Raw genomic sequence first — 23347 nt, forward strand, 5'->3', positions numbered from 1 at the left:
AGCCCCGGGCCGCGGGCGCGGGGCTGGGGGCCGCTCCAGCCTCCCGCTGCCTGCGTGCGGCTCCCGGGGCACTTCCGTGCTCCGCGCGGTGCTAAAAGCGCGGCCGGTGCCGAGGGACAGCTTTTCCTAACTAGATTTCACTTTCTTTGTTATTTAAACTGAGAATGTTAACTTTGGGTGCGATTCTTCTGGTTCCCTCGAGCTCCTGTTTCATTTTGGAGCGATCTTTCTAAGTGTATTATTTTTGATGTTTTTCTGAGAGAACAAGGGTTGTCTTGCAGTGCCTCAGGGAAGCAGAGCCATCATGTTTGCACAGATTATTTTATGGTCAGATATAAGACACTCAGAGGTTTGTTGGGGGTTTTTTGATCCTTCTTTTCTATTATTACTGTAGAAGAATTTAATACAGTAAAAACAGTGGTATTTTTCTTGTCACCTTGTTTTTCCTGTGCATGTTTGTGACATGCTACATCTTTGTGAACAGTTACGCATGCTAATCCGTGCTTTCACTATTACAGTTATTTTATAAGTTTGCCAATTATTTAACAATCAGTTTGAAAAAAAACCCTATAATTACTTACAGGTTTTCATATGTTTGTGTAGTCTTAGGTTGTATTTTTTCCTTTTTTTGTAAATGTTATTTCAAGTAACTATGTAAAAAGAAAGCATCATTTAGATTTAAAGAAGTACAAATACATGACGTGATTCAGAAAGCCTTACTTTCTGTTGCAGGTTAAATCTACATTTGTTCCCGAAAGCCCTCAGTCTTGCCGCTTTGTCACAATTGACTGCATATGGTTAGATACTTGCCTCCAGACCTTCTATTGTGTACGGCCCTGCCGAAGAGCAGTGCCACCTAAGAAACACTTCTCAGCTAGAATCTCAGTTGTAACAGATTGCTGAGAGTGGTACCTCCGTAATTATGTAAGCTGGTTTTGCACTCCTGAAGTAAACATGATGAAAACAGAGTCTTCAGGAGAAAGATCAACCCTCCGAAGTGCCTCTCCTCACAGGAATGCTTACAGAACTGAGTTCCAGGCACTGAAAAGCACCTTTGACAAACCGAAATCGGATGGAGACCAAAAAACGAAAGAGGAAGGAGAGGCTTCCCAGAGCAGGGGGAGGAAGTATGGCTCAAATGTCAATAGAATTAAGAACTTATTTATGCAGATGGGCATGGAGCCCACTGAAAGTGCTGGAGTTACCCCTAAAACAAGGGGAAAGGGTGGCCCTCCATCACCTCAAAGGCGAATTAGGCCCAAAGAATTTGTAGAAAAAACAGATGGTTCAATTGTAAAATTGGAATCTTCTGTTTCAGAAAGGATTAGTAGGTTTGATACTCTCCATGATGGTCCTTCTTATTCTAAGTTTACAGAAACTCGGAAGATGTTTGAGCGAAATGCTTATGAAATGGGACATTCCAATCGCTATTCCCCAAAGAAAGAGAAAGTAGTTTCCAATGAGCTTCCGGATGAGTGGTGCAGCTCTAAATCTCACAGAGGCAGCACTGATTCATTGGACAGTCTTAGCCCAAGGACAGAGACTGTCTCTCCAACTGTGAGTCAGCTCAGTGCAGTTTTTGAAAACACTGACTCACACAACGTAATTGTTTTAGAAAAGTCAGAGAACAGTGAAGAATACTCTGTAACTGGTCACTATCCATTAAACCTGTCTTCTACTGTTGCAAGTATCTCCTCCCCTGTTGCAAACCTGGAGGGGTTCAGTCCTTTGAAAGATGCCAGTACATGGTCTCCGCCAGCCAAACAAAGTACAAGCTTGGTATCTGCTGAGAACTCCCAGCAGAACAGCACATCTTCCACATCGACACAGAAAACATCTGCAGGCACTTTGTCAGGTTCAAAAACAACTGAAGAAATAAAAAAGAATACAGAGGCTGATTCTGTTGAGAACTGTGTGGTGAGTCCACAGGATTTGGTCAGTGCACCTGACAGTGAAAGGTCTGTGGACAGTTGTGCTGGGAATAAGTCAAAAACAGACACAGAGGTTTTGTTGCGACAAAAGGAAGGGTCAGAAAATGCAGAGGGTATCTTTGATAGACCTGAAGCTGCAGAAATATCAAGAAATGTAGTGTCAGGTGGTGATTTTGCAGCAGATGCTGTTTCAGATGCTACTGGGTCCCATTATGATGAGACAAGTGAAAAGGAAGTAAATGAAGATGTGAACAATTTTCAGAGTTCCCACGTGTACATGCACTCTGACTACAATGTTTATAGGGTACGATCGAGGTATAATTCTGACTGGGGAGAGACAGGTACAGAACAGGATGATCAGGATGACAGTGATGAAAATAACTGTTACGAACCTGATATGGAATACTCTGAAATTAATGGATTGCCAGATGAAGATGAAATTCCAGCAAACAGAAAAATACAGTTTAGCCGTGCTCCAATTAAGGTAAAGTTTCCTACATTCTTTTTCTGCTCTTTGGTTCATTTTTAAATGCAACTTTGTTTGAAGCAGATTTTGACAGTTGGCTCTGAAAAGATTGCAGAGCATCTTCAGATACACGTTTTTGTTACAGTCAGTCAGTGAGCATAATCTCAAATGATGCAAGGGAGATGAGCTCCGATGAACTTGTGTCATTTCCTAACATACTTTATGGCTGATGAAGCTAGCAGAAATTGAGAATGACAGCTAGGTTTGTAAAGTTTTGGAATTTTAACATGCATGTTTTGACTTATATGGCTATGAATTATAATCACATGTGAAATGTAGAAGTGGGTATTTGGTGGCCTTGATGCTTGTTGTTTTTTCATTTGAAATTATAACTTCTTTAGATTGGATGGCCTCTCTAACTTGCCTCAGATGTTCTTTAAAGTTACTATATTGAAACACCATGTCATGAAATACAATGTGCTATTGAAGAGTGATTCTGTCTCACTAGTAGAAGACCATTAGTACTCTATATCTGAATCAGTATAATCTTTTCTAGTAATATCTTCACTATTTAAACTTTGTTCATACATTTATGTGTGTTTAGTATATGCCAGTTCAAGGGGCTACAGGAAGGTAAAAGACTTAATGAATGGTGGGTTTCCTGCAGAGTTTTTTTGGTTTGTTTTTAAATACCTTGAATTTAGAGCTAAGAATATGGACCGTTTCAAGTATTTTCAGCACGGGACGGAGTAACTAGTGCAGTGTTTTGTTATACCAGCATTTCACGACTGAGGGTTAAGTATAAAAGTATTTTACTTTTGAACTGCCTTTGATGCACCTGGTCTCAAATGGACATTGCAAAAGCACAGTCATTTTTCCAGAAATGACTCTTGAAAGAGACAAATATGGTGGGTACTTGAAATCTAAACGTTTTGAAATTAAGAATCTGAAATGAAATTGACTTTATTTCATTTTATGAGTTCAGTAATCAAAATTCATAAATTAAGTGAAAGAAGTTTGACTATCAAACTTGAAGTAATGTCACTTATAAAATTTGTGCTCACATCATCTGTGGTTTAAGTTAGGGTAAGATGCACTTGTATCAGGAAATCTTAATCTGAATGAAGCAACCAGGTTTTCACATCTGTTTATTGGGGAGAAAGTTGCCTTCTGTTCTTCATGCTGTTAAAAGACCATTTTTACACTGAAGCAAAATATTCAGAGCTAAGATGATGGATTTTTTTGTTAATATTTTATTCAGACTTGCATCATTGACCAAAAATTTTAACAATGTTTGTGCTCCTTCTAGATTATTCCTCTAATTAAATTAATCGGATTTATTTAAGTTTTTTTGGAGATGGAGTGGAGAAAACTTTTATTACAAAGGATTATGGAAGACTTCCCCCCCCCCCCCCAAGCTGTACTAACAGACAAGATGACTCTTCTGTTTTCTGAAAAGTCTACCAATTGTGGGCAGAAGTTTCTTTAATAATATTTATTATGGTTCCAGCATAGAGGAATTCCAAAAGTAACTATACTAATTTTATTCTTGAAATGGTAGAATTTTTTTAACACTTTTTGTTTCTGTTTTGAAAGATAAAAGAGTGATATTATTACTTCAGCATATTGCTGTGGTCTGTGATCAGACTGTTTTTGCTCAAAAGAATGAGATAGTCATGCCAGGTGCTTTAAGTATATTCTCTCTCAATTATTATTTAGTTATAAAACTTTTCCATCTCAAAATTTTCATGCTGTGTTCAGTTCACATTACATGTTATGAAGTAATAATTACAGCGCATCAGGAAAAAGCACCCAAAAGTCATGTGTATAAACAGTAAAAGAGTACGTTTCTTATGGTTCTTGGAATAAAGCATTCTTAACAGGCTAACCCAAAGTAAAATAAATATTTGCTTTAATTATTTTAGCATCTTCACTGTCCATTGTAGATAGAAGAAAAATGGAGTAAAAGCTGAATTCAGAGAACAGTGTAGAAGAGAAAGTAATTTGGGAGATCCCCATGTGATTGCTTTTTGTCTTGTCTGCATCAAATGCATGCAGTGTGTCAGTCATGTGGGAAAAACAGAAGTGAGACTATGTGGAGGACATCTACTAAGAGGAAGAACTGCAGCAAAAGTTGTGGAAAATTCACAGCTGCTCGTTTAGCCTTCCTCTCTGCAATTCCCTCAGCAATGCCAGACAGCATAAGCCCGGGCAGGCTGCCAGCGGCATCAGGTCACTGCCCGACTGCCTCGCTGCGGGCAGAGACCTGAGGGATGGGGAGCTGGAGAATCCCCCCGGGGATCCTTAGAAACTTGGGATACCCTGGGCTCACGCATTGCCTCTTTGACAGCCTGGCTAATTCAGCACACCACTGGGAGCTAATGACTAATTTTGCCAAGCAGTTTCTGCCTGGCAATATGTTTCAATGACTGGTTTGCAGGGCATGAGGGACTTGTGTTCTGTACCCTCTCACAGTTTTAGCATGTGAGCTTATCAAATCGTTTACTTTACTCATCTGTTATATAGAGTTGCCATTTGAATATATAACAACTGTTGAAGAATTTTTCTGCTCCAGAACTTTATGTGTTAGTGGGCATAACTTGTTTCATTAATGCTTTTCTGAAACCTCACCTCATGCATAGCTTATCTGAGAGAGAGGAAAATACAGAGCAATGTAGGAGTATTTTCCGAACGGTTGAAAATTGATCCTCTGTTAAAATGAAGCAATTTTTACTTATCACCTCTGTTAGACAGGAGTGTTAAAAGCCCAATCCAAACAGTTGAACACTCCAGGATGTTTAGTGCTGAGTTTTCACAATATCATCTCTCTGCTCCTCTTCCACATTAATCAACAAAATTGGATTTTTGAATTTGTAGCCAGTGAAATGAGTGTGTAGTTATTGCCTTAAAGTTGTTACTGGAGGGTCTCAACAGATTTAGTTAAATGTCTTTGGATTGGTTATGGTTAAAGTACTTTTTCAAGGGATTTTTCAAATAGACATGTAGTAAATGTAATAAGAAGAGAGCTGAGACTGAAGAGCAAAAAGATTTTGTTACCACCGAAGGGAATCCTCCTTGCTCCTTTAGGGGAAACTCTATGGACTTTGGGAAGTAGTGAATTCTGGGTAGAAGGATGAATTAATAAATAAAAATCTCATTCATCAAACTGATAAAGATTTAGCTCTACTCATCATCTGAGCAGGAAAAACCACAGTTACTTAGAAACCTGCTATAATGAGAAGCACGCAAGTGAATGGTTACAGGAAATTCTGCTCTTGTACAAGCTGTAATTTTGCTATCACAGATCCCATGTTCCATGGGACATTTACTCAGCTTTAGGATTATGGAATTTGTTTGCTTATCTGGTCTCTGTTGAAAATTAGTCTCTTGAGGAGTACGCGGCTGCCCAAGGGCCATTGTAGGCTTGGGGAGTTTCTAGGTATTTGGAATGTCACATCACTTACGTAAGCAGTTGTACATGTATTTTGGGGCTCAAGTCAGCTTTGAAAAGTAAAAAACAGTCTAAAAGAGTGTGGACATGAGTCTGTATGCTGCTAAACAAGGTATGTGCATGTTTACAGTTTAAGTATTTATATAGTAATGTTCAGTGGCTTTCATCAGCAGTGGTCTGTTCTTGTGTTGAAGTATTCTGTATCAGTTGTAAAACTGAAGCTCTTCAAGGCAAACGAAGAAAGGAAAAAGTTACATGAGTGTAATGAGAAGAAAAATACAGTCAGATGGTTTTGTCAGGGATAGTTTTCTACCAAAAGGAGCAGAAACTCTGTGATTTACTGTCCTTCTRTGGAGTTTTGCGGGATTTGATGAGAGTTCAGTTACATGCTGCTGCCCAGACATTGCAGGCTCATTGGACAAGGTTTGCCAGCAATACCCAATTCATTAGCTGAAGACTTTCCACGCTGTAGCAAATGGAAATGTATTAATTGTCCAAATGACAGTCCTTTTTGAGCCATGCTCCCTCCATCCTGGCTGGAATTAGGATGGAGGATTAATGTCCACCTCTCCTCCTCGCCCCAAGTCCAAAATGTCTGATACCTTAAAAGCTGATGGTTGCGTCTTCAATTACTGCCCTAATTTTGATGCCAGATACACGTTAAACCATTTAAAGCTGTTTGCAGAAATCAGTATCGGCTACTGACCTTTCTTTTGTAACCTCGTACTTCACTGGCTGTGCCCTACATGGTTGAGGGTGCTGGGGAGGAGAGGTCAGTATGTGATCAGACCCTATGGCTCCCAGGACAGATTTTGTTGCGTAAATAGGGGTTTTAGCCTGAAGCTGCTACTTCAGTCTTCAAAGTCCCTATAGCTTCCTTAGGGTGCAGAGATGATGATCTTTGCCTAATTGAGACCTCTCTGCATTTTGGGGTAGATAGGAAAGGTAAGAAAGGGAAAGAGAGGGATATAGCAGTGACTTTTCCATACTTCAGCTAATGCTATAGAAGAGGATTATATGATCGCTAGTATCCTTACTTCGTACGTTCTTCTCTCTTTTGTCATGAAACATGACTGAATTTTATACCCTACACCACTGCTGTTTTCCAGATTTTGTTCATATTGTGCCTTGTTCAGGAATCTGAATTTGTACTACTTTTTTTTTTTTTTTTTTTACAGTGAGCATTTGAAGAGGTTTTATAAGAAGTGCTGTGATTGTAGTTTAGTATAAAATATAAATGACATTTATATTTAAATGTTGTTTTGAAGTTTCTTGTGAACTGTATGTTGGTGTATCTTATTCAAAAACCAGCTAAAGCAGCAAGTCTTTCTTTTAGTTAGTCCTCATTTGACTCACTAAAATGTATTCAAGGATGTAAATGGTGGTGAGGAAAGAATCTGAAACAATCTGACATTGTAATTACTTTGGAAATCCTTCCTCTGTAAAATATTTTTATTCTTTATCTAGTAAACATTGAAATAAAGTATGTTGGAAACATTTGCAAACTTTAGTGTTGAAAAAGAAAGTGTTTGCCTGATTCTATGTTTGGTTTAGTATTTGCCCATTGTTATTAAAATGTTGATGAAGTATTTAGGATCATAGAAGTCATAAGCGAAGGTCACCTATTCACAAGCAGTTTACAGTCCAAGTCTACAATCCTGACAACGCTGTGTTTTAGTTAAGTGAGTATGGAGCTGGACTTAGACGATCTCAGGAGGAGCCTTTCAACCTCAACGAGTCTATGGTTCTATGAATAAAGGAGTCCCAGCGTGTGTACAGAAAAATAAGGATGTGTAGTTTCCTTGTGAAATCACTGAAATGATATTGTGCTTTCCTTAAATTTGGTTCTCTGCTCTGGCCACCACGCCCAGGCTTTGTTTAAATCTTGGGAGTGGAAAGTAGTYTTTTGCTAAAACATGAAACTGGGAATTAAATAGGCTTAGGCTTTGTCACTGATTTCTCCTGTAATACTGAGTAAGTCACTGAACCTTTATGCTTGTATTTGAACCCTGTAAAATGGGCAACAAGTTGTTCTTTGACAGCTCCATTAATTTCAACTTGTAGAGTAGTTTGAGATACTGAGCTAGAAATTGCTTGTTTAGCTTGAAATATGTATATTCTACTACATAAAGGGCCTGTATACGTTTTACAGGTATTGTGAAGTACAGGAAATTCTACAGACTAACTAGTAATAAAATACATCGTACTGCAAAGATTAAATGTCATACTAAGTTTGATTATTTGTAAAAGTTCTGATGATTTAAAAACAGGTTCTTTGTTCTAGTGGTAGGATATATAAAACATTTCTGCGACCTGGTTCTTTATTCCAGTCACATCTTCTATGAAGGACCTTGGTGGAACCTTTTACATATTTTTATCATGGAAAGGGAGAAGAAATAAGTATTTCCCTGTAAATATTAAGCACTCAGACTGGATGCTGTCAGATGAAGAATAACAGTGAAAGGATAAAGCATTCCAGAAGAAGTTGCTATTTTGGATATTAAAATATAAGTCTGTTCTACATGGTTATTGTATATTTGAAGTGTATTATTGAGTTGGAATTGTATACTTTCACTGGATGAGTCTCTCACACAAAGTTTAAGATGCAGAAGAGTTGTATTGTATTAAATATAATTATTGGAATACAGTAGGTGTAGTAAGTTATTTGTCTTGCTCTGTACACCGTGGAGATGTTAACTCCTGTGTAGGTCACCTAAAAAAAGTCACTAAGAGTTCTAGAGCACAGTTATTCTGGATGCAATGCTTGCCACAGAGTTATGGAACTGAACAGAGGTAACATTGCTTTAAACTCACTTTCCTAAGCATTGAGGACATTATAGAGGAGGCATTTGTAGAAACCGGGCTTGGATTGAATGATTGCCATCAGAGCTTTACACAGCTTAAATTTTAAGGGTTTTGCAATTAAAGGTTTTGAATTTCAAAAATGCAGACTGAGAAACTGTAGGAAAATAGTTTGAAATTAACTGAACCAAAGAGCTAAGGGAGCTAACAATAGGCTTCTTGGAACTTCTTTGATTCAGAGTTAGAAAAATTGTATAGGATTTGCATCCCAAGAAAAGGCAGAATACATGAACAGAAGAATTGCAGACCTGACTAGAAGAAAAGTCAGCCAAGAGAATATCAGAAGCTAGCCAAGAACATACAGGGAATGGCAAAAGTGATTGCTCAGAAATGAAAGCTGTCATAGAGTTCCAAACTTTTAAAGTGAGAGTAAGAGGCTGCCAGAAGTCAAGCTGAGTTTGACCTTGTAAAGGAAAATAATCCAAGTAGTAAAAAGTTATTTATCCATTAAAAATAAAAGAAGAAAGAAAGCGGGGCATTATGCAGTAAGCATGAGCTTATGATTAGAGCTATCACCCCAAGTTTATTTAGCCTTCATATTTAGCACAGCTGGTGATGTTGAACATGGAATCAGGATTAAGAGGGCCAAGTGAAATAGATGTATAAAGGTGGAAGTTCTTAGAGTGAAAATTCTTACAGTGAAATAGATGTATAAAGGTGAAAGTTCTTACAGTGAAAATTCTTACAGTGAAATGAAGGCAAAACCTAGAAGTTCCTTGTGCTCAAGTTTGTGGGGAGATGATTGGGATAAGTTGCATTTTAGAAAGCCTTGTAGCAAACATTTCAGAACAAATAGAACGCTATCAAAATAGAGACAGTATTTAACTGGAGAAGAGCAAATGCTGTAGCCATTTTTCAGAAAGTACAGAAAGGTGGCTCTGGCAGCTTGAAAATTATTACTCTCTTTTTCTGKAGATGCAAGGATGTAGAAGAAAAACTTTTGAAAGAATAATCAAAGGCAGGGACGCAAATGGAAAAACGGAATAAATATGAATGGATTTACAAGAGGTAGAGTATGTCAGACTAAATTAGTATCTGCCTTTGATAAGATAAAAGACCTTGTTAAAAATTTCAGTAGTCTTGTCTCAGAAAGTTGGAGCATGCTAATGACGCTTGCTTGTGACAGAAAGTGGGGAAGCCTTATCATTGCATAGAAGGGTTACAGTAAAATATGGATGACTGGGAGGTCTTGAGTAGTGGAGATGGTTTTATGGCATAAGAAGTTTCACAGTGAACTGATTGATTTGCAGGGAAACACATCTAAGGAGAAATCCATCCTGCAACACAAAATGATGGCAGTAACCTGCCATGTGATGTGGTTGTGAGGAAGGCAAAAGGCGTTCTAAATACGTGAAGCAAAATGTTTTTTTGTAATATCATTTTATAACTCACTAAGGAGACTTCGTCTTGAAAGTGTCTGTGGATTCTGCTTGAGACAAATGAGTTTTCAGGAACAGCTGCAGAAACTTGCTGCTCTTCATCTTTTTTTCTTGGTTAATTCTATCATAAAACAGGGGGCTTAAGAAATTTATCTTGTTCAGTGAGGGATGACGAAGTCTGAAAAAGAACTTAATTACATCTTTGATATATTCATAAAGAAAAAGCACCTGAGGGCTAAAGGGCAGCGTTCCACTTTTAAGGTGGAATTGAGCATTTCCAGGCTAGGATTATAGAACTGTAATAGCAGGCAATGACACAGGCAATTCCCTTCTCTTTTTCTATGTTCTGAATAGAATTTTGTATTATCCAAAAGTGTCTGTTAATTGTGTTCAAGGATGGAATTTCCTTTCAGGCCACGAAGAACGTATTTAAAAAAGCACCTGACATTCCTGAAGTTAAATGATACAAAATGATAGCTATTGTTCTATGGTGTCCTTTTTTATATATAGAAGTATTCTAGTGAGAGTGGAAGCTGATTTTGCTCACTAGAATCAGTTCAAGAGTTTTGTCAGATCACTTGGATATTTCCATATAATAAAGTCAGTGTAAGGTGTATGAGCAGAATTTAGCTCTGACAACTGTTTGCCTTGTATTATCACACATGCAGCAGTGTTTTTTTTAGGCTAAGCGCATCTATAACTTTTTCACTTTCTTCTCTGCCGTTTCTGTCTACCTCAGTATTCAGTGCTTAATCTCAAGGGCATAAAATGCTGGTTCATGTTGAAAGAATGTCTTAATGTTCAGACTATGCTGCATGTGGACCTGGTGCATTTTATTTGATAAAATCTCTGTATTTCAAACTTATTATTCATGTTATTCATTTAAAAGCAGTAAACTATGGAAGCCCTTAAAAATAGCGCTATCAAACTCCTGTAAATTCATCTAGATGATGGTCATAATGATAAACAAACATCCCAAGGTTTTACCCAGCTTGTAATCATCTTTACGAGCTTATAATCATCTTATAATTGGATGGACTCTGCCAATTCTGGCATATTTAAATACTTATCTGCTAGCTCCACCTTTCTATGAGTCCCAAGATACCTGTTCTTTGATGTTGACCTGGGAAACTGTCTAGTAGAATTTATTGTGTATGGACTTCTCAAACAGAATACTCAAAAATATTTTAATATTGTATTTTTTTCACAAGGGCAAACCAGATAGAACTCATGAATCCAGGGATTTAGAGCACTCCTGAAAAACAGTAGTTATTAGCTGGTAATTTAGAAATACAGCAGATGCACTAATGAAAATGAGAGTATTTCCTTATGGTATTCAAGAGCATGAGACTACCAGGCCATGTAGCTTTTTGCTCTTCTTTGCCCAGCCTTCTTCTCTGAAGTAGTGGCATAGTTGTATCACCCCTCCATAAATATGGTAGGCTGAGTAAAAATCGTCTTCTTGATGCTTTGCATATTGCTTTCATGTCAGTATTTAATATTATGGAAAAAAACATTCAACTTTGTTACAGTTTTTTTCTTCTCTTGTTATAGCCAGTAAAGCAGTTTCCAGCCTTAACATCTTGTAGATGCCAAATAACTTCTAAGGCTTACTGTTTTTTGAGTACAAGTGCCTGACATGGTTGTTACCAGTAAGCCTTGACCAGTAAGGCTTCATTTACATTAGAAAAAGTTATGTTGCTGACAGTGGTCTTTGGCAAAGGAAGCAGCCAAATTGCATCAAAGACTATTCTTTTAATGTTTTCTTTGTGTAGTATATTAAATGACTTCTCACATTGAATTATTTCTCAAATTATAAGAATACATGGTTTGGTAATTCCAAAGGTAGTGCATCAGTTCCAATAGGTGTTTCATGCTTGTAATTGTTAACTTCATTTAAACATGTATGAATATTTTAGCAAGAGCTCCGTGAATACAGTTTGAATTGTTACCTATAGTTACAGCAGAATAGGGTCAGATAAAGGGTTCTAAGATGTAGAAGGTTTTTATGTATTTTCTTTCCCCTAAAATACATAAACATTTAGGCAGGGAGGGCATGGGTTGTTTTTGAATTGTCATGAAGCTTTATCCCTTATTTTTCACTGGTTATGATTTAAGTATAATTGTTAATTGCAGTCTCAGTATTAAGTAGGGAACAATGATATGGCAGCTGATGCTTCACTGTAGAACACAGTTGCGATACTGAATTTTCTTGGACTTTAAGCAATTATTAAGTATTTAGAGGGAAGACCTTGTGGCTCTGTTGGTTTAATGGGACCTTTGCTATTTGGGAACAGAATGTTACCTTAGTTGGTGATACACATGGGATGATGCTCTCATGCATACATACGTCTGTGACCCATAATGGTGTAGGTCTAGTTTTTGGATTGATAGTAACCTTTCGATGGTTCCTGTTATGAGAACCTAGCCACACCAGTGTTTCCTGTTTGTCAATCAAAATAACTGTCTAAAAAAGGGAGTTTGAAGGGGTTTTTTTGTACGTATTATTTTGTATTAAAGCATAAGCAGATTGACCTAAGTTTACAAATAACATTTAACAATGCAAAAAGATTTTGGAAAAATATTTAAACAAAGATTATCAGTTAAATATTTGTGATTAAGAAGATAATTAAAAACAGCCTGTACAAAAAATAAACCTGTTGAGCAGTCATGTTCATTTGCAGCAAAGGCCACTAACATTTTGCATACAGCAGTAGCCTTAGTAGTTTTATATATATTCCTGTCATTATTTTTTTCTTTGGTTGTTTAGCCTCTGTTTGGAAGTAGAACCATGAATGTCCACTTGAGGCCATATACTCAAAAGCTGTAGTTAAATTGATAAATAATTTCATGTTGTGCTGTACAACTTCAGTACAATCTCAAAATTATTCATAAAACGTACCAAGTTGCTGATATCTTCCAGTTTATCTATGACATCCTTCCAATAATGATGGAGAAGAGGCATTTTGCTTCTTTTGTAAAGCTCAAGAACTCCCAGAAGAAAGGCCAATTTATATTTTTGAAGATGACTAAAAGCAATTTATAAAACATGTAAGAGGTTAGTGGGAAAGGGTTTTTTTACTGGCACTTTGAATAAAGGGATTAAAACAGAAAGACACTGAGTAGTATAAAGCAGGTTGTTCATTCTTTTGACTTAAATTTTGATCTGTTTAAAGCGGACATCTTGTGGTTTATTTATTTTTATTATTTTCCTTGTGCAAAGGGTTACTTGTCCCTTTTTTTTTTAAAGCTTCAGAGAGCCCTTGTTGTTAATGCACGCCCTTGAAAAACGCACATTTCTAGACTTGAGAAATGCGGGTTCAGCTTCCAGGAGCTTGGCGAGAGCGGGGTGGCAGGGTGGCGGCGGCGGCCGCCCCACGGAGGAGAAGCCCCCGCCAGGCCGGGCCACCCCTGCTTTCAGAAGCAGTTGCAGATGGTCGGCGCAAGCCTTGCGCTTGCAGCGTTTGGGGTTCCACGAAGCCATAGGGCAGGTTTGTGGCTTTTTTTTAAGACCTAAGCATTTACCACTGCTTCAGTGGTCCCACAGCGTAACGTTACTTTAGATACACAATTGAACCCTTTCTTTACCATTTTTTGCCTCAATTGACTCCTGATGTTTTCTGAGCATTGTAGATTTTTTTATTTTTTAATATAGTCTCTGGTTGTCTTCTCTTTCAGTTTTTTTCCTGTATTGATTCTGGACACTTGCCAGGCTGCAGTTATTTTTATTGACAGCCTAGGACATCATTCTAGTTTTTATCCTTTATATTTGTGCTTTCTGGGGCCATATACTTGACATTTCGCATTACATTTAAAAAAGAAAAAAGAAGCTTTTTTCTAATTGGCAGTTTATGAGTTTCTGTCATTGTTTTATGTAGAAAGTACTTGTTACTTGGAAGATTGAAGAATTTACTGTGTTCTTTTTCTTTTTTTAGCTGAGTTAATTTTGGTACAGTATTACCCTTTTCTTTTGGTCCTTTATTTTCTGTTAATGATATGTGTGTTCTTTTTCCCATGAAAGCATTCGTTAATTTAAAAAGGGTTTTAGTTTCTCTTTCCATTTTGGGAGGTTCAGGTTTCAAATACAGTGGGGGTTTTTTGAATTTATAGACTATATATATGTATTCTGCCTGTAAAAGTTAAGCAATACTGTATTTTGCATCTGTGTCTGTTAAGCTGTTGATAGCGATTCTGGTGTGCTTTCAGAAATACGCTTGAATTTTCATTTTTTTCCCCTCATTAATTTCTGCTGATTTGCTAACTAGAAGTTTTTTTCTTTTAAGGGAGAATGTTAGTTAAAATGCTGCAGCTGGTGTAACTGGCTATAATTTTCTCTCATCTATGCTTTTTTTTGATATGACATTGTAATGAAAATGAACTAGATGACCATGGAAACATTTGCATTTTTCAGATTTGAACTGGCTAAGCTTTGTAAATACAAAGCAATTTCATTCATTGTCAGTTTGTTCACAGGTACTTCTTCACTTTGACTGATACTGTTTATTTCCTGACTCCTTTTGAACATCACGCATTGGCTGTTTTACTCTATCAGAACACTTCATGTAAATCTTTCTTATTTTATTTTGTTTGAATTTTATACCAAGATCTTAATTCAGTCTTTTTATAAGAGATATAGCTCTAAATTTTATTTTTCTCTCGTTCTCTCCCTCTCTCCTTCTCTCTTTCTCTTTTTTTCTTTCCAGAAGTGATATATGCAATTCCTTACCTCTGAACCTTTGCTTGGGTGCTTTTTTACTTCCTTATCTCAAGCTATAAAATGAAGCATTGTTCTTTATTCTAAGGTAATTTCAAAATACATGATGTAAAACCTTATGTAGGTTGTTAAGTATAAAATGACACTTCCTGGAAAAGCGTTAATTCTGAGCAATATCAGTAATTTATGGTTCCATAAGTGAGCAGATCTTATTATTAATTTAAATACACATGTGTTAGTAAGCAAAATTGCCTCAAGTTTTCTTACTGAGCAACTATTCTTTTGGTTTATATATATTTTTTAAGTTTATTGATTAAAAATTATAAAAAATCTTTGAGTTTATACAGCTTCACATGCATAGAGGCTCCTCTGTGAATTCTGTTCATTCTCTGGTTGCTCTTTTTCTCTCCGTGGATCTTCCTGTCTGATCTAACTCTTCTTTGCTTTTGATAACTTGCTTCTTTATTGTGTGAGACAACAAAATAAAGATATGTCATATGTTTCGCTGCAGTGTTCCTTAAACCTCTTCTAGCTGTGGATGGCACCTGAGAGAAGAGGAAGTATTTTCTCAGGGCCATGTTGGATGAATATCTGTTTTACCTGGCTAACTCTTACGGGCAGGTGTGCTGCCAGATCATTTTAAAATACACACTTGCGCAGCCAAAAAAGTAAGGATAAAAACACATAAGTAAGGATAAAAAAACACATTTATTTGCATATGCAGATATTTGAATAATAAAATGTTATAGTATTTATCAGAAAGCTTGGAAAGAGAAATTATTGTCTTAAAAACTCAATAATTTGGTTTTAGATAATAAACATAATGCTTCCTAGGATTTGGAGCTTGCTTTATCTGCAAGAATGTCTGCAATGCAAAGTAAACCTGCCAGAAGGGTGTAGCAGCAATGGCTCTTAGGGGTATGGTGTGACTTCTCTCTGGTATAAGGTATTTTTTGTTCTCTTTTAAACAAGACAGCTACTATAATCATGAAATACAAGATCAAATTCTTTTTCTTTTATTAGCACTGGAATTCCACGATACAAATCCACTTGGTGACTTGCTGAATAATAGTTGTCTTTTAATGACTAGCTTGAATTACTTCACTCTGAAAATGAAGGTCAAAATTTTTGTTCCCAGTTTAGACCTCAGACTTAAGTAAGTTCCTAAAGAGGAAAAAATACTATTGTAAAGCAAATTACATATAAAATATCTTACTTACTCTGAAATATCTTATTTACTCTGTTCATGCTGTTACCTGTATCTGTGTATTTGGTGCAGGTATCAGAGTGTTATGATCAGAAATAAGATATTTTTGGTACTCTGACATTGTCCAACCCTTTGTCATGATACTATCATGAACTCGATCAGTAAACTAACTTCTAGCACCGATAGCAAATTTTCAGTAGTTACAACACCAGCTTTTTCTTCTGCGATTCAGTTCACTGACCTTGCATGCAAGAATTCCTGCCAGCTCATGATAGGATATCAAACATGTGGTGATAGCTGAAGGAGAGGAAGTACTGAGTTTGTAATGGCATTCAGTGCCATAATGCATCTGAACTAGTGTATCTGCAAACTATACTGTATCAGTTTGGCAGAGGACAGTCCTGGAAACTGTCCTTACAACACAACAGTGTCAGGTCTTCTGTAGAAGTTGGCTGGCACACAGGGAATAGAAAATAAAGTATTAGCATACATTCAAAACAGAACAAGTGTATAGACATGGTGATGACAATGATTTGAAGTGCACAGATAGTTTTTCTGATCTTATGCTGCCTTTAGTAGTGACAAATAGGACAGGCATGAGGATAACTGCAAAACTGATATGCGTCACAGGTATGTGGTAGCAGGTAAAATCTAAGAAGCGAATGAGAGTGGGAAAATTTGGAACATACAAGACTTAGTGATGCAGTACTGCAAAATCATGTGGAATGGCACTTCATGTTAAAAAAATTGTCAAATTGAGATGACTTATGGGAGCTTTTCTTAAAAATGAAAGCGTAATTATGACCATAAAAGCTGAGGAGGAGCCTCTCCATGAATTGCCTCTGCAGTTGCCGATTGTGCTAAAAGCCTATCGATGATATTGCTGGATATTTTTCACCTAACATCGTAATGACATCCACTTCATGGAACTGAGTGTTTTCAACAGATGTTTTTTTCAGTGATATCCCAGCAATGTAGAAGTTGTAGAATGTGGACATGTCTGTAGAACCAGGTCAGTGATTGAACAGTATTTTATCTATTTTACATCTCACCTTACAGCTATACTGAATCTGCACCACAGACACATTTCTTAATTTCACAGCATGGTTAAGGAAAAATTTATAGCTTTGTCTACAATCTGCTGAAAGTTTCAGCAACTAATCAGCTAGAAGACAGCCAAAAAAGGAAGCGACAGCAAAATAGCTGTGATGAAAAACCCAGATCTGAGGATTATGTGGTGTACCAGCCTTTATTCTTTGCTCTGACTGTATTCCCAAAATATCAGGTCCTGGAAGTTCCAGTCTGTTCTGCAAGGAGCCTAAATCAGTGGGCTGAAAATGTAGTCTGCTCTCTAAATATAGTTACTGCTGAGATGATTCTTTCATCCAGTGATGAGCACTGAGTCAGAAAGTGTCTACTTCAGGTAGATCTCACAGTAACGAAACAAAAGCGTGAACTGTTGTTTTGCGAGAAACAGCTTCGCTATCTAGTAGTACGCAAAAGCCACTTTAATAAGATAGTTAATGATTTAAAGTTCCTAACTTTCAGTACTTTTGATGTATTATGAGAAAGAAAATCCTGCATTTTGGATGACAGTTTCTAATAAATGGTGTCAGCTTCATAAAAGAGACTATGGTGTCTTCAGCTGAAAGCAGTTCCTGATGAAATTAATCACCAGTCAGCAAGAACTGCTTTGTGTGATCACATCACAACTCTGCAAGCTGATCAAAAAGATGTTCGGAAAGCCTTTGCTGCTGCTTAACAGGTTTGTCACTTAGTGACCTTGGAGTGCATATGCATCACCTCACAATGGCTGGGAGGTTTTTTTGAGGTGCGTGGGAAATCTAGAACCAAATTTCATAAAAACTTTGGTTTGTAAATGCGATTAATAAAATAACTTGAAAAAAGATGATCATCTTTGGAATATTTGCCTAGGAAGGGGATTCACACCTACCTCCATCATCATCTGGGAGAAATAATACCTACATATTGTGCTGTAGGTTAAACTGCATAGAATTTTTCTTTCCTCCCTTCTGTTTAACTTGGGTCCAGAATAATTATTTACGCTGAAAGAATTTCCAGGTCATGGTACTGAAAAGAAAAAGCAAGCATGACTGTGATTGTATAGCTTAGTATTTAGACTGTTTCCCTTCAACACTAAGGTCAGCCTTGGGATCTGAGACATGCTGAAAGACTCATTAAAATGAAGTATATAAGGAGCTATTAGATAAAAAAGGTTCTTTAACCTAAAGAGAATGAAATGAGTGTAATTACTACTTGGCCTTTTATGTAAAGTGTGCCACTGTCATCTCTTCCTCTCCTGGATAGGTTTTCAAGAAGAGAGTTAGATCTTTTCCATTCTTTCAATAAAATGCTACAGCCACCTACCTTGAGGAGAGAGTTTGAGGCTTTGAGTGCTGAGTAAAAGGAGGCATCTGGTTGCAGCTGTTATTAGGGATGTGAGCTCTAAAAGAACAGTAAGTCAGAGAGACCGTGGTGCTTCATAAATTGATTCTTGACTCTGCGGCAGGGCCTTGGTCACCGTTTATGCTTCCTTTGTGGAGCACTGCCCACAAAGCAGCTTATCTTCCCTTAGGATTTTATGGTTTTTTTAAGTGCTCAACTACAGGTTTTTAATTTAAACAATACCTAAATGTTATAACCTGTTTTGACCAACTGATAAAACCATAAGTACTTTACTGGATGTAGTCCCCGGTTGGTGATAATAAATAGGAACGTGTTTGTTTTTCAAACCAGACTCCAGAATTCCTTTCTGGGCTGTTTCAATAGAATTGTCAATTGAAAACTGACTTTTTTTTAGGTTGTCTCTCCTGCTATGTCATTTGAAAGAGGTAGCTGAGAGGTGACAAAGAGCAACATGTAGCTTTACTACTGTAAAGCAATTTGAATGCGGAACATAATACCAAGTAAAGTCCAATAGATAACACAGTAGGAAGAGAAACAGTCAGAGGAAGATGAAATAATTCTCAGTTATGCAACTGGGATCAGTGGAAGAGATAGGAATGGAAGAGAGACCTTGACATTTTCATGCCAGGTTATAAAACTTAGATAACTGCTCTTTGGGAATCTTATGATACTGAATTGATTTCATAATACTGCAGTTCAGAAGGAAAATAATGTTTCCATTTTAAAATGCATGGTCATTGGTTTACAGGTAAACCAACGCTTTCAGTGGGAATTAAGATCTAGATGTTTTGGGGAAATCTAAGTCTAAGTTATTTACTTAAGAGTACAGATGAAATCTGTGAAAAAGCCAGGAATTGCAACTTTTGAAGTGCTTGTCTCATGTCTGAACTGCTAGTCTATTCTCCTTCACCATTTTGATTCAGGACAACTTCTGTGCAGTTTTCAGCATCTCCCATCTCCAAAACATACATGACTCATTTTATTGGCTCTTCAGTAACTGTGAAAAAAGGTTTCAGAAATTAAAAAAAGGTGGGTGATGTACTGTGGACARAATTCTACCTCCCATATAACTCTTGCTGACATGAGTGGGTTTATTGTCAGTGATATCTTTGGCAGAACTGAAACTAAAGTTAATATGGAGGAGATAAAAGAAGACAGCTTTAACCTGCAATTGAGGTTGCTAGTGTTTTTTATGATAGTGCTAACTTTCTTCTCAGCAGCAGTCCAAGGTGACTCAATACTTGTTTGAAAATATCAGCTGTCATGGCTGTAATTATATGCTTGGCCAATAAAAGTAGGAAACAAATTACAATTCTCAGAATCTTTACTCCTTTCCTTTGTATTACAGTATCAAGCTATCAAGACATACAGGAAACGAAAGAGGTTTAAAAGTGGAGGGAGTGTCATGGGGGTATGTGTATACATTGCTGCAGGCAGCAGTATAAATTAGATGTACCTGAATTAGAATTAAAAAAGACAGGTTGGTACCAAAAGCAGTCTAGTTGTAGCTGTACGGCACTCAATAAAAGACTAATTTGCCTTCTAATGTAGCCATATACTTAGTCTTACTTAAATATTACATAAAACCATTCGGCGAACCAAACAAATTCTCGTTGCTGAGCCTGTCTGAATGGTAATCACTGGTGCATGGATATAGAATTTTCTAATAATTTGATATTCCTCACTACAAGAGATTGTGAACATTAGCTGAAAATTTTTTTTGCGGAGTTGAAGTTGCATGTTGATAAAGTCACACCATTCTCCTCCACCCAGTCCCTCAAATATGTATTAATTCTGTGGATTCATTTATAGATCATCTAAATTTTTAGAAGAATCCAATATAATAGAAAAATAATACAATACTGTTTTTTGTAGAACTTACTTGATGGTTTCAAAGCATTTTACTTAGGGCAGTTCAAGGATGTAGTAATAATTTTTTAAAAAGCCTCCGATTTGAAGACAAAATTCCTTCCATGATTGAATTGATAATCTAAGATCCTGCCTGCACAACTGAATAAATGCATGTTTTTCTCTGTATTGTCAGAGGCCATGACTGGGGCATAGTGTGGGCAGACTCCTGGCAAGCTGTTTTTATAGAATCAGGTAGAATAACATTTAAAGAATCAGAGATTTTTCTCTTGTAATTTGAGATGATTGATTAATCTTTATGTCATGCTACCTCTACAGCTATATGTTGTTATACTTCTTTTACATGCGTTGACTTTTTCTTTCCCATGGTGTCTTAAAGCATGTTTACATAGCAAATATTGTGACTCTTCTTGTGCTGACTTATGACTGAAAGCACTGGGAAGCGTGAGGCAGGGAAGTTGAGCTAACCTGATGAACAAAATTATTCTATCTCATTGATGAGAAGTCAGTGAGGCTTTGAGACTTTGGTAAGTGTCATACAGCATGAAGAAATAATTGCCTAGGTTTTTTTGTACTGCTGTGTGCTGCAGACTTTTTTTTTCCCCCCCCCACTGATTTCTGACACAGCTGTAGAATCACAGTCAAATCCTAGTGTTTAGCGAGACCCAAATTACCTTGTTCCCCCAAATGCAGTGAATTCTCATTAGCCAAAATATAAAGGGCCTTTTTTTCCTCCTCTGTGCATATCTTAAGAAAGTGTATGCCTTATTATGTTCCTTAAGTAGTTTTCAGAGTGCATTATGTAACCTCAAGAGTTTTTTGTTTGAATTTGCACAAGATATTTTGCCTTTATGCATGGTTATCTTGCTGCTGTATCAAACTTCTTTCTGGTACTGCAAATTATGGAATTAGTACACTATATATATATATATAATAGCATAGGACAATTAGAGGTGATTTAGGACTACTTACATTGAATGCAAAGCGTAGCAAAGCTGTTTTAGCTCATATTCCTAAAGAAGCCCCCAGAATTTTTCTAGTTGCATTAGGTGATGCTCTTCCTAAATTGCAAAGCAGCTTACAGGATTGAGCCCTGAAAAGTATTTCAGATACTAAGAGCTGGTGTTTTCCTTCCCAGGTCTTTTCAAAAGCCTTCAGAAATCCAATCTGAAGCACGGAAAAACAAAACTACCATAGTTTCTCACAGTGCGGAGTAACATAAATGAATCCAATGCATTTCATGCACTGTAGTGATGTATTTAAGATAAATGAAATCAACCACCCAAGTCGGGCCCTGGTGCACAGGCTGGCTTTGCCGCTCACCTGCCTCCCCATTGTGGGAACCTTGCGCCCAGGCTAGAGGTCAGAAATTCTGCCCCATCTGTTAAACAGTAGATGCTTGGCAGCACCTTACCGCGTTTTCCAGAAAGCCCCTCTTCCACCTCTACAGAACAAAATGGTCTTCTCATCCCTGGACTCCTGGTGGAAAGGGAGGAAATTTTCTGAGCTACAGGTAGAGCTGCTTCAGTGGGATCTCAGCGCTGCAACCTTCTGTGCGCAAAGCTTGCCCAGCAGATGCTGTGCTGCCCTTGGGCATAGTGGGAGGATGCCTGTGTCAGGGAGGAGGGCGATATATTCTTTCAGTTACTTTTTTAGATATTTACCTTTTTCCTGCTTTTTGTTGATTATTGCCCTCAAAATCCTTGATTTCCTGTTTGTATAAAAACCTGATTTTTTTCAGATTAATTGACTGTGTGTATATAGACAAGTCTTCAGTTAAAAACCTTGTCTGCAAATAAGTATTGGTCATTTTTTTTGCCTCAAATTCAAATTGCCCTGTGGATTGATACTGCAAATTGATACATGTTGTGCAATATGTGCAAGAGGAAAAAGTGAGCAATGCCAGGAAGACTTTAAGGCCAGTTATATTTATTTTATTTGCCAGTTGTGTTTTAATTTGTTCCAAATGATAGTGTTCTTTTGTGGCTGAAACACTCATGCCTTTTAGTTTGTAAGATAAATTCAGACATTTGCTGAATCATGGCATCCAAATCAAAATGTGCAAATTTCAAGGACTGTACTTAGTGATACTGAAGTCCGTGCATATGAATTAAACAGTAAAATATGCAAAATATTTTGCTGTGCTTTTATCTGACTATATTTTTATGGATTGCAATACCTGAAGCTCTAAATCATGAAAAATTTATCATCAGAAGTTTAGTTTTGTTGAGTTTGCGTATTTTCAGTGCCATTTGTTGCAGAACTGAACTTTAGACCTGTAGAGGCCTAAAACTCGTATGACAGCCATCTCCTTGGTTTTACAGACTTTTCATATTTCCTGTTATTCCCCTACTGTATGTCGCCGATTTATCTTATCTGATAGCAATGCAGTAAAATATTCCTTGTGAGCTCAGAGGGAGTTTGAGTTGCACAAGGACTGAAGAATTTGATTTCATGCTTGTGCTTGTAGTTGTTTCAATTAAAAGAAGTGTCTCCTCCGGCTGCATGTTGGACTTGCAGTATTCTGCATGGACAGGCAGTATTCATGACCTTACAGTTTAAACATTAGAAACGCTGTTCTAAATAATCTTACTCTACTTTATGTAAAATGAGTAAATCTTAGGCTTATCTGAATAGCCACAGTTCAACTTCTTCTCTTCTATGTCCGCATGATACCTTCTAAATTTTTTAAATTACTTATCACTCTGACGACTTCCCTGTGCTTAGTCCGGTTACCTTGGAAACCAGTTTACCCACACATCTAATCTCTGAACTGATGAAATAATATGTACTGATTGCAACTCAGGTTGAAGAAAGCTTTCTCCTGTCTTAATTGAAGAATGTTAATCTCTCTGTTCCAGAAGCCTTAGAATTTCTGGATTTTTTTTTTTTTTTGGTTAGGTTCAAGTAAAATGTTGTGCTTATAATTACTCATACTAGTGCTAGAAAATGTGGTAAAGAGGATTAACATTATCATAGATTTTTAAAAAGATGAAAGTATCTCTTATGACCACAAGCAAAACAGTATCAAGAGGCACAAA

The 23347-nt window shown here is 37.1% G+C and overlaps 1 protein-coding gene across 4 annotated transcripts in view; it reads left to right on the forward strand.

The window, feature by feature from the left end:
- Nucleotides 1–887: 887 nt before the first annotated feature.
- The window catches only part of PPP1R9A (protein phosphatase 1 regulatory subunit 9A), a 150273-nt gene continuing 127813 nt past the window's right edge, over nucleotides 888–23347 (forward strand). For all 4 annotated transcript variants that reach the window (XM_026087777.1, XM_026087778.1, XM_026087779.1 and 1 more), the window contains exon 1: nucleotides 888–2415. In XM_026087777.1, coding sequence (XP_025943562.1) covers nucleotides 955–2415 — 1461 coding nt within the window. In that variant the 5' untranslated portion in view covers nucleotides 888–954. The remainder of the gene's footprint in view (nucleotides 2416–23347) is intronic.

Source organism: Apteryx rowi, unplaced genomic scaffold (genome assembly GCF_003343035.1).
Source record: "Apteryx rowi isolate R43461 unplaced genomic scaffold, aptRow1 scaffold_731, whole genome shotgun sequence".
NCBI lineage: Eukaryota > Metazoa > Chordata > Aves > Apterygiformes > Apterygidae > Apteryx > Apteryx rowi.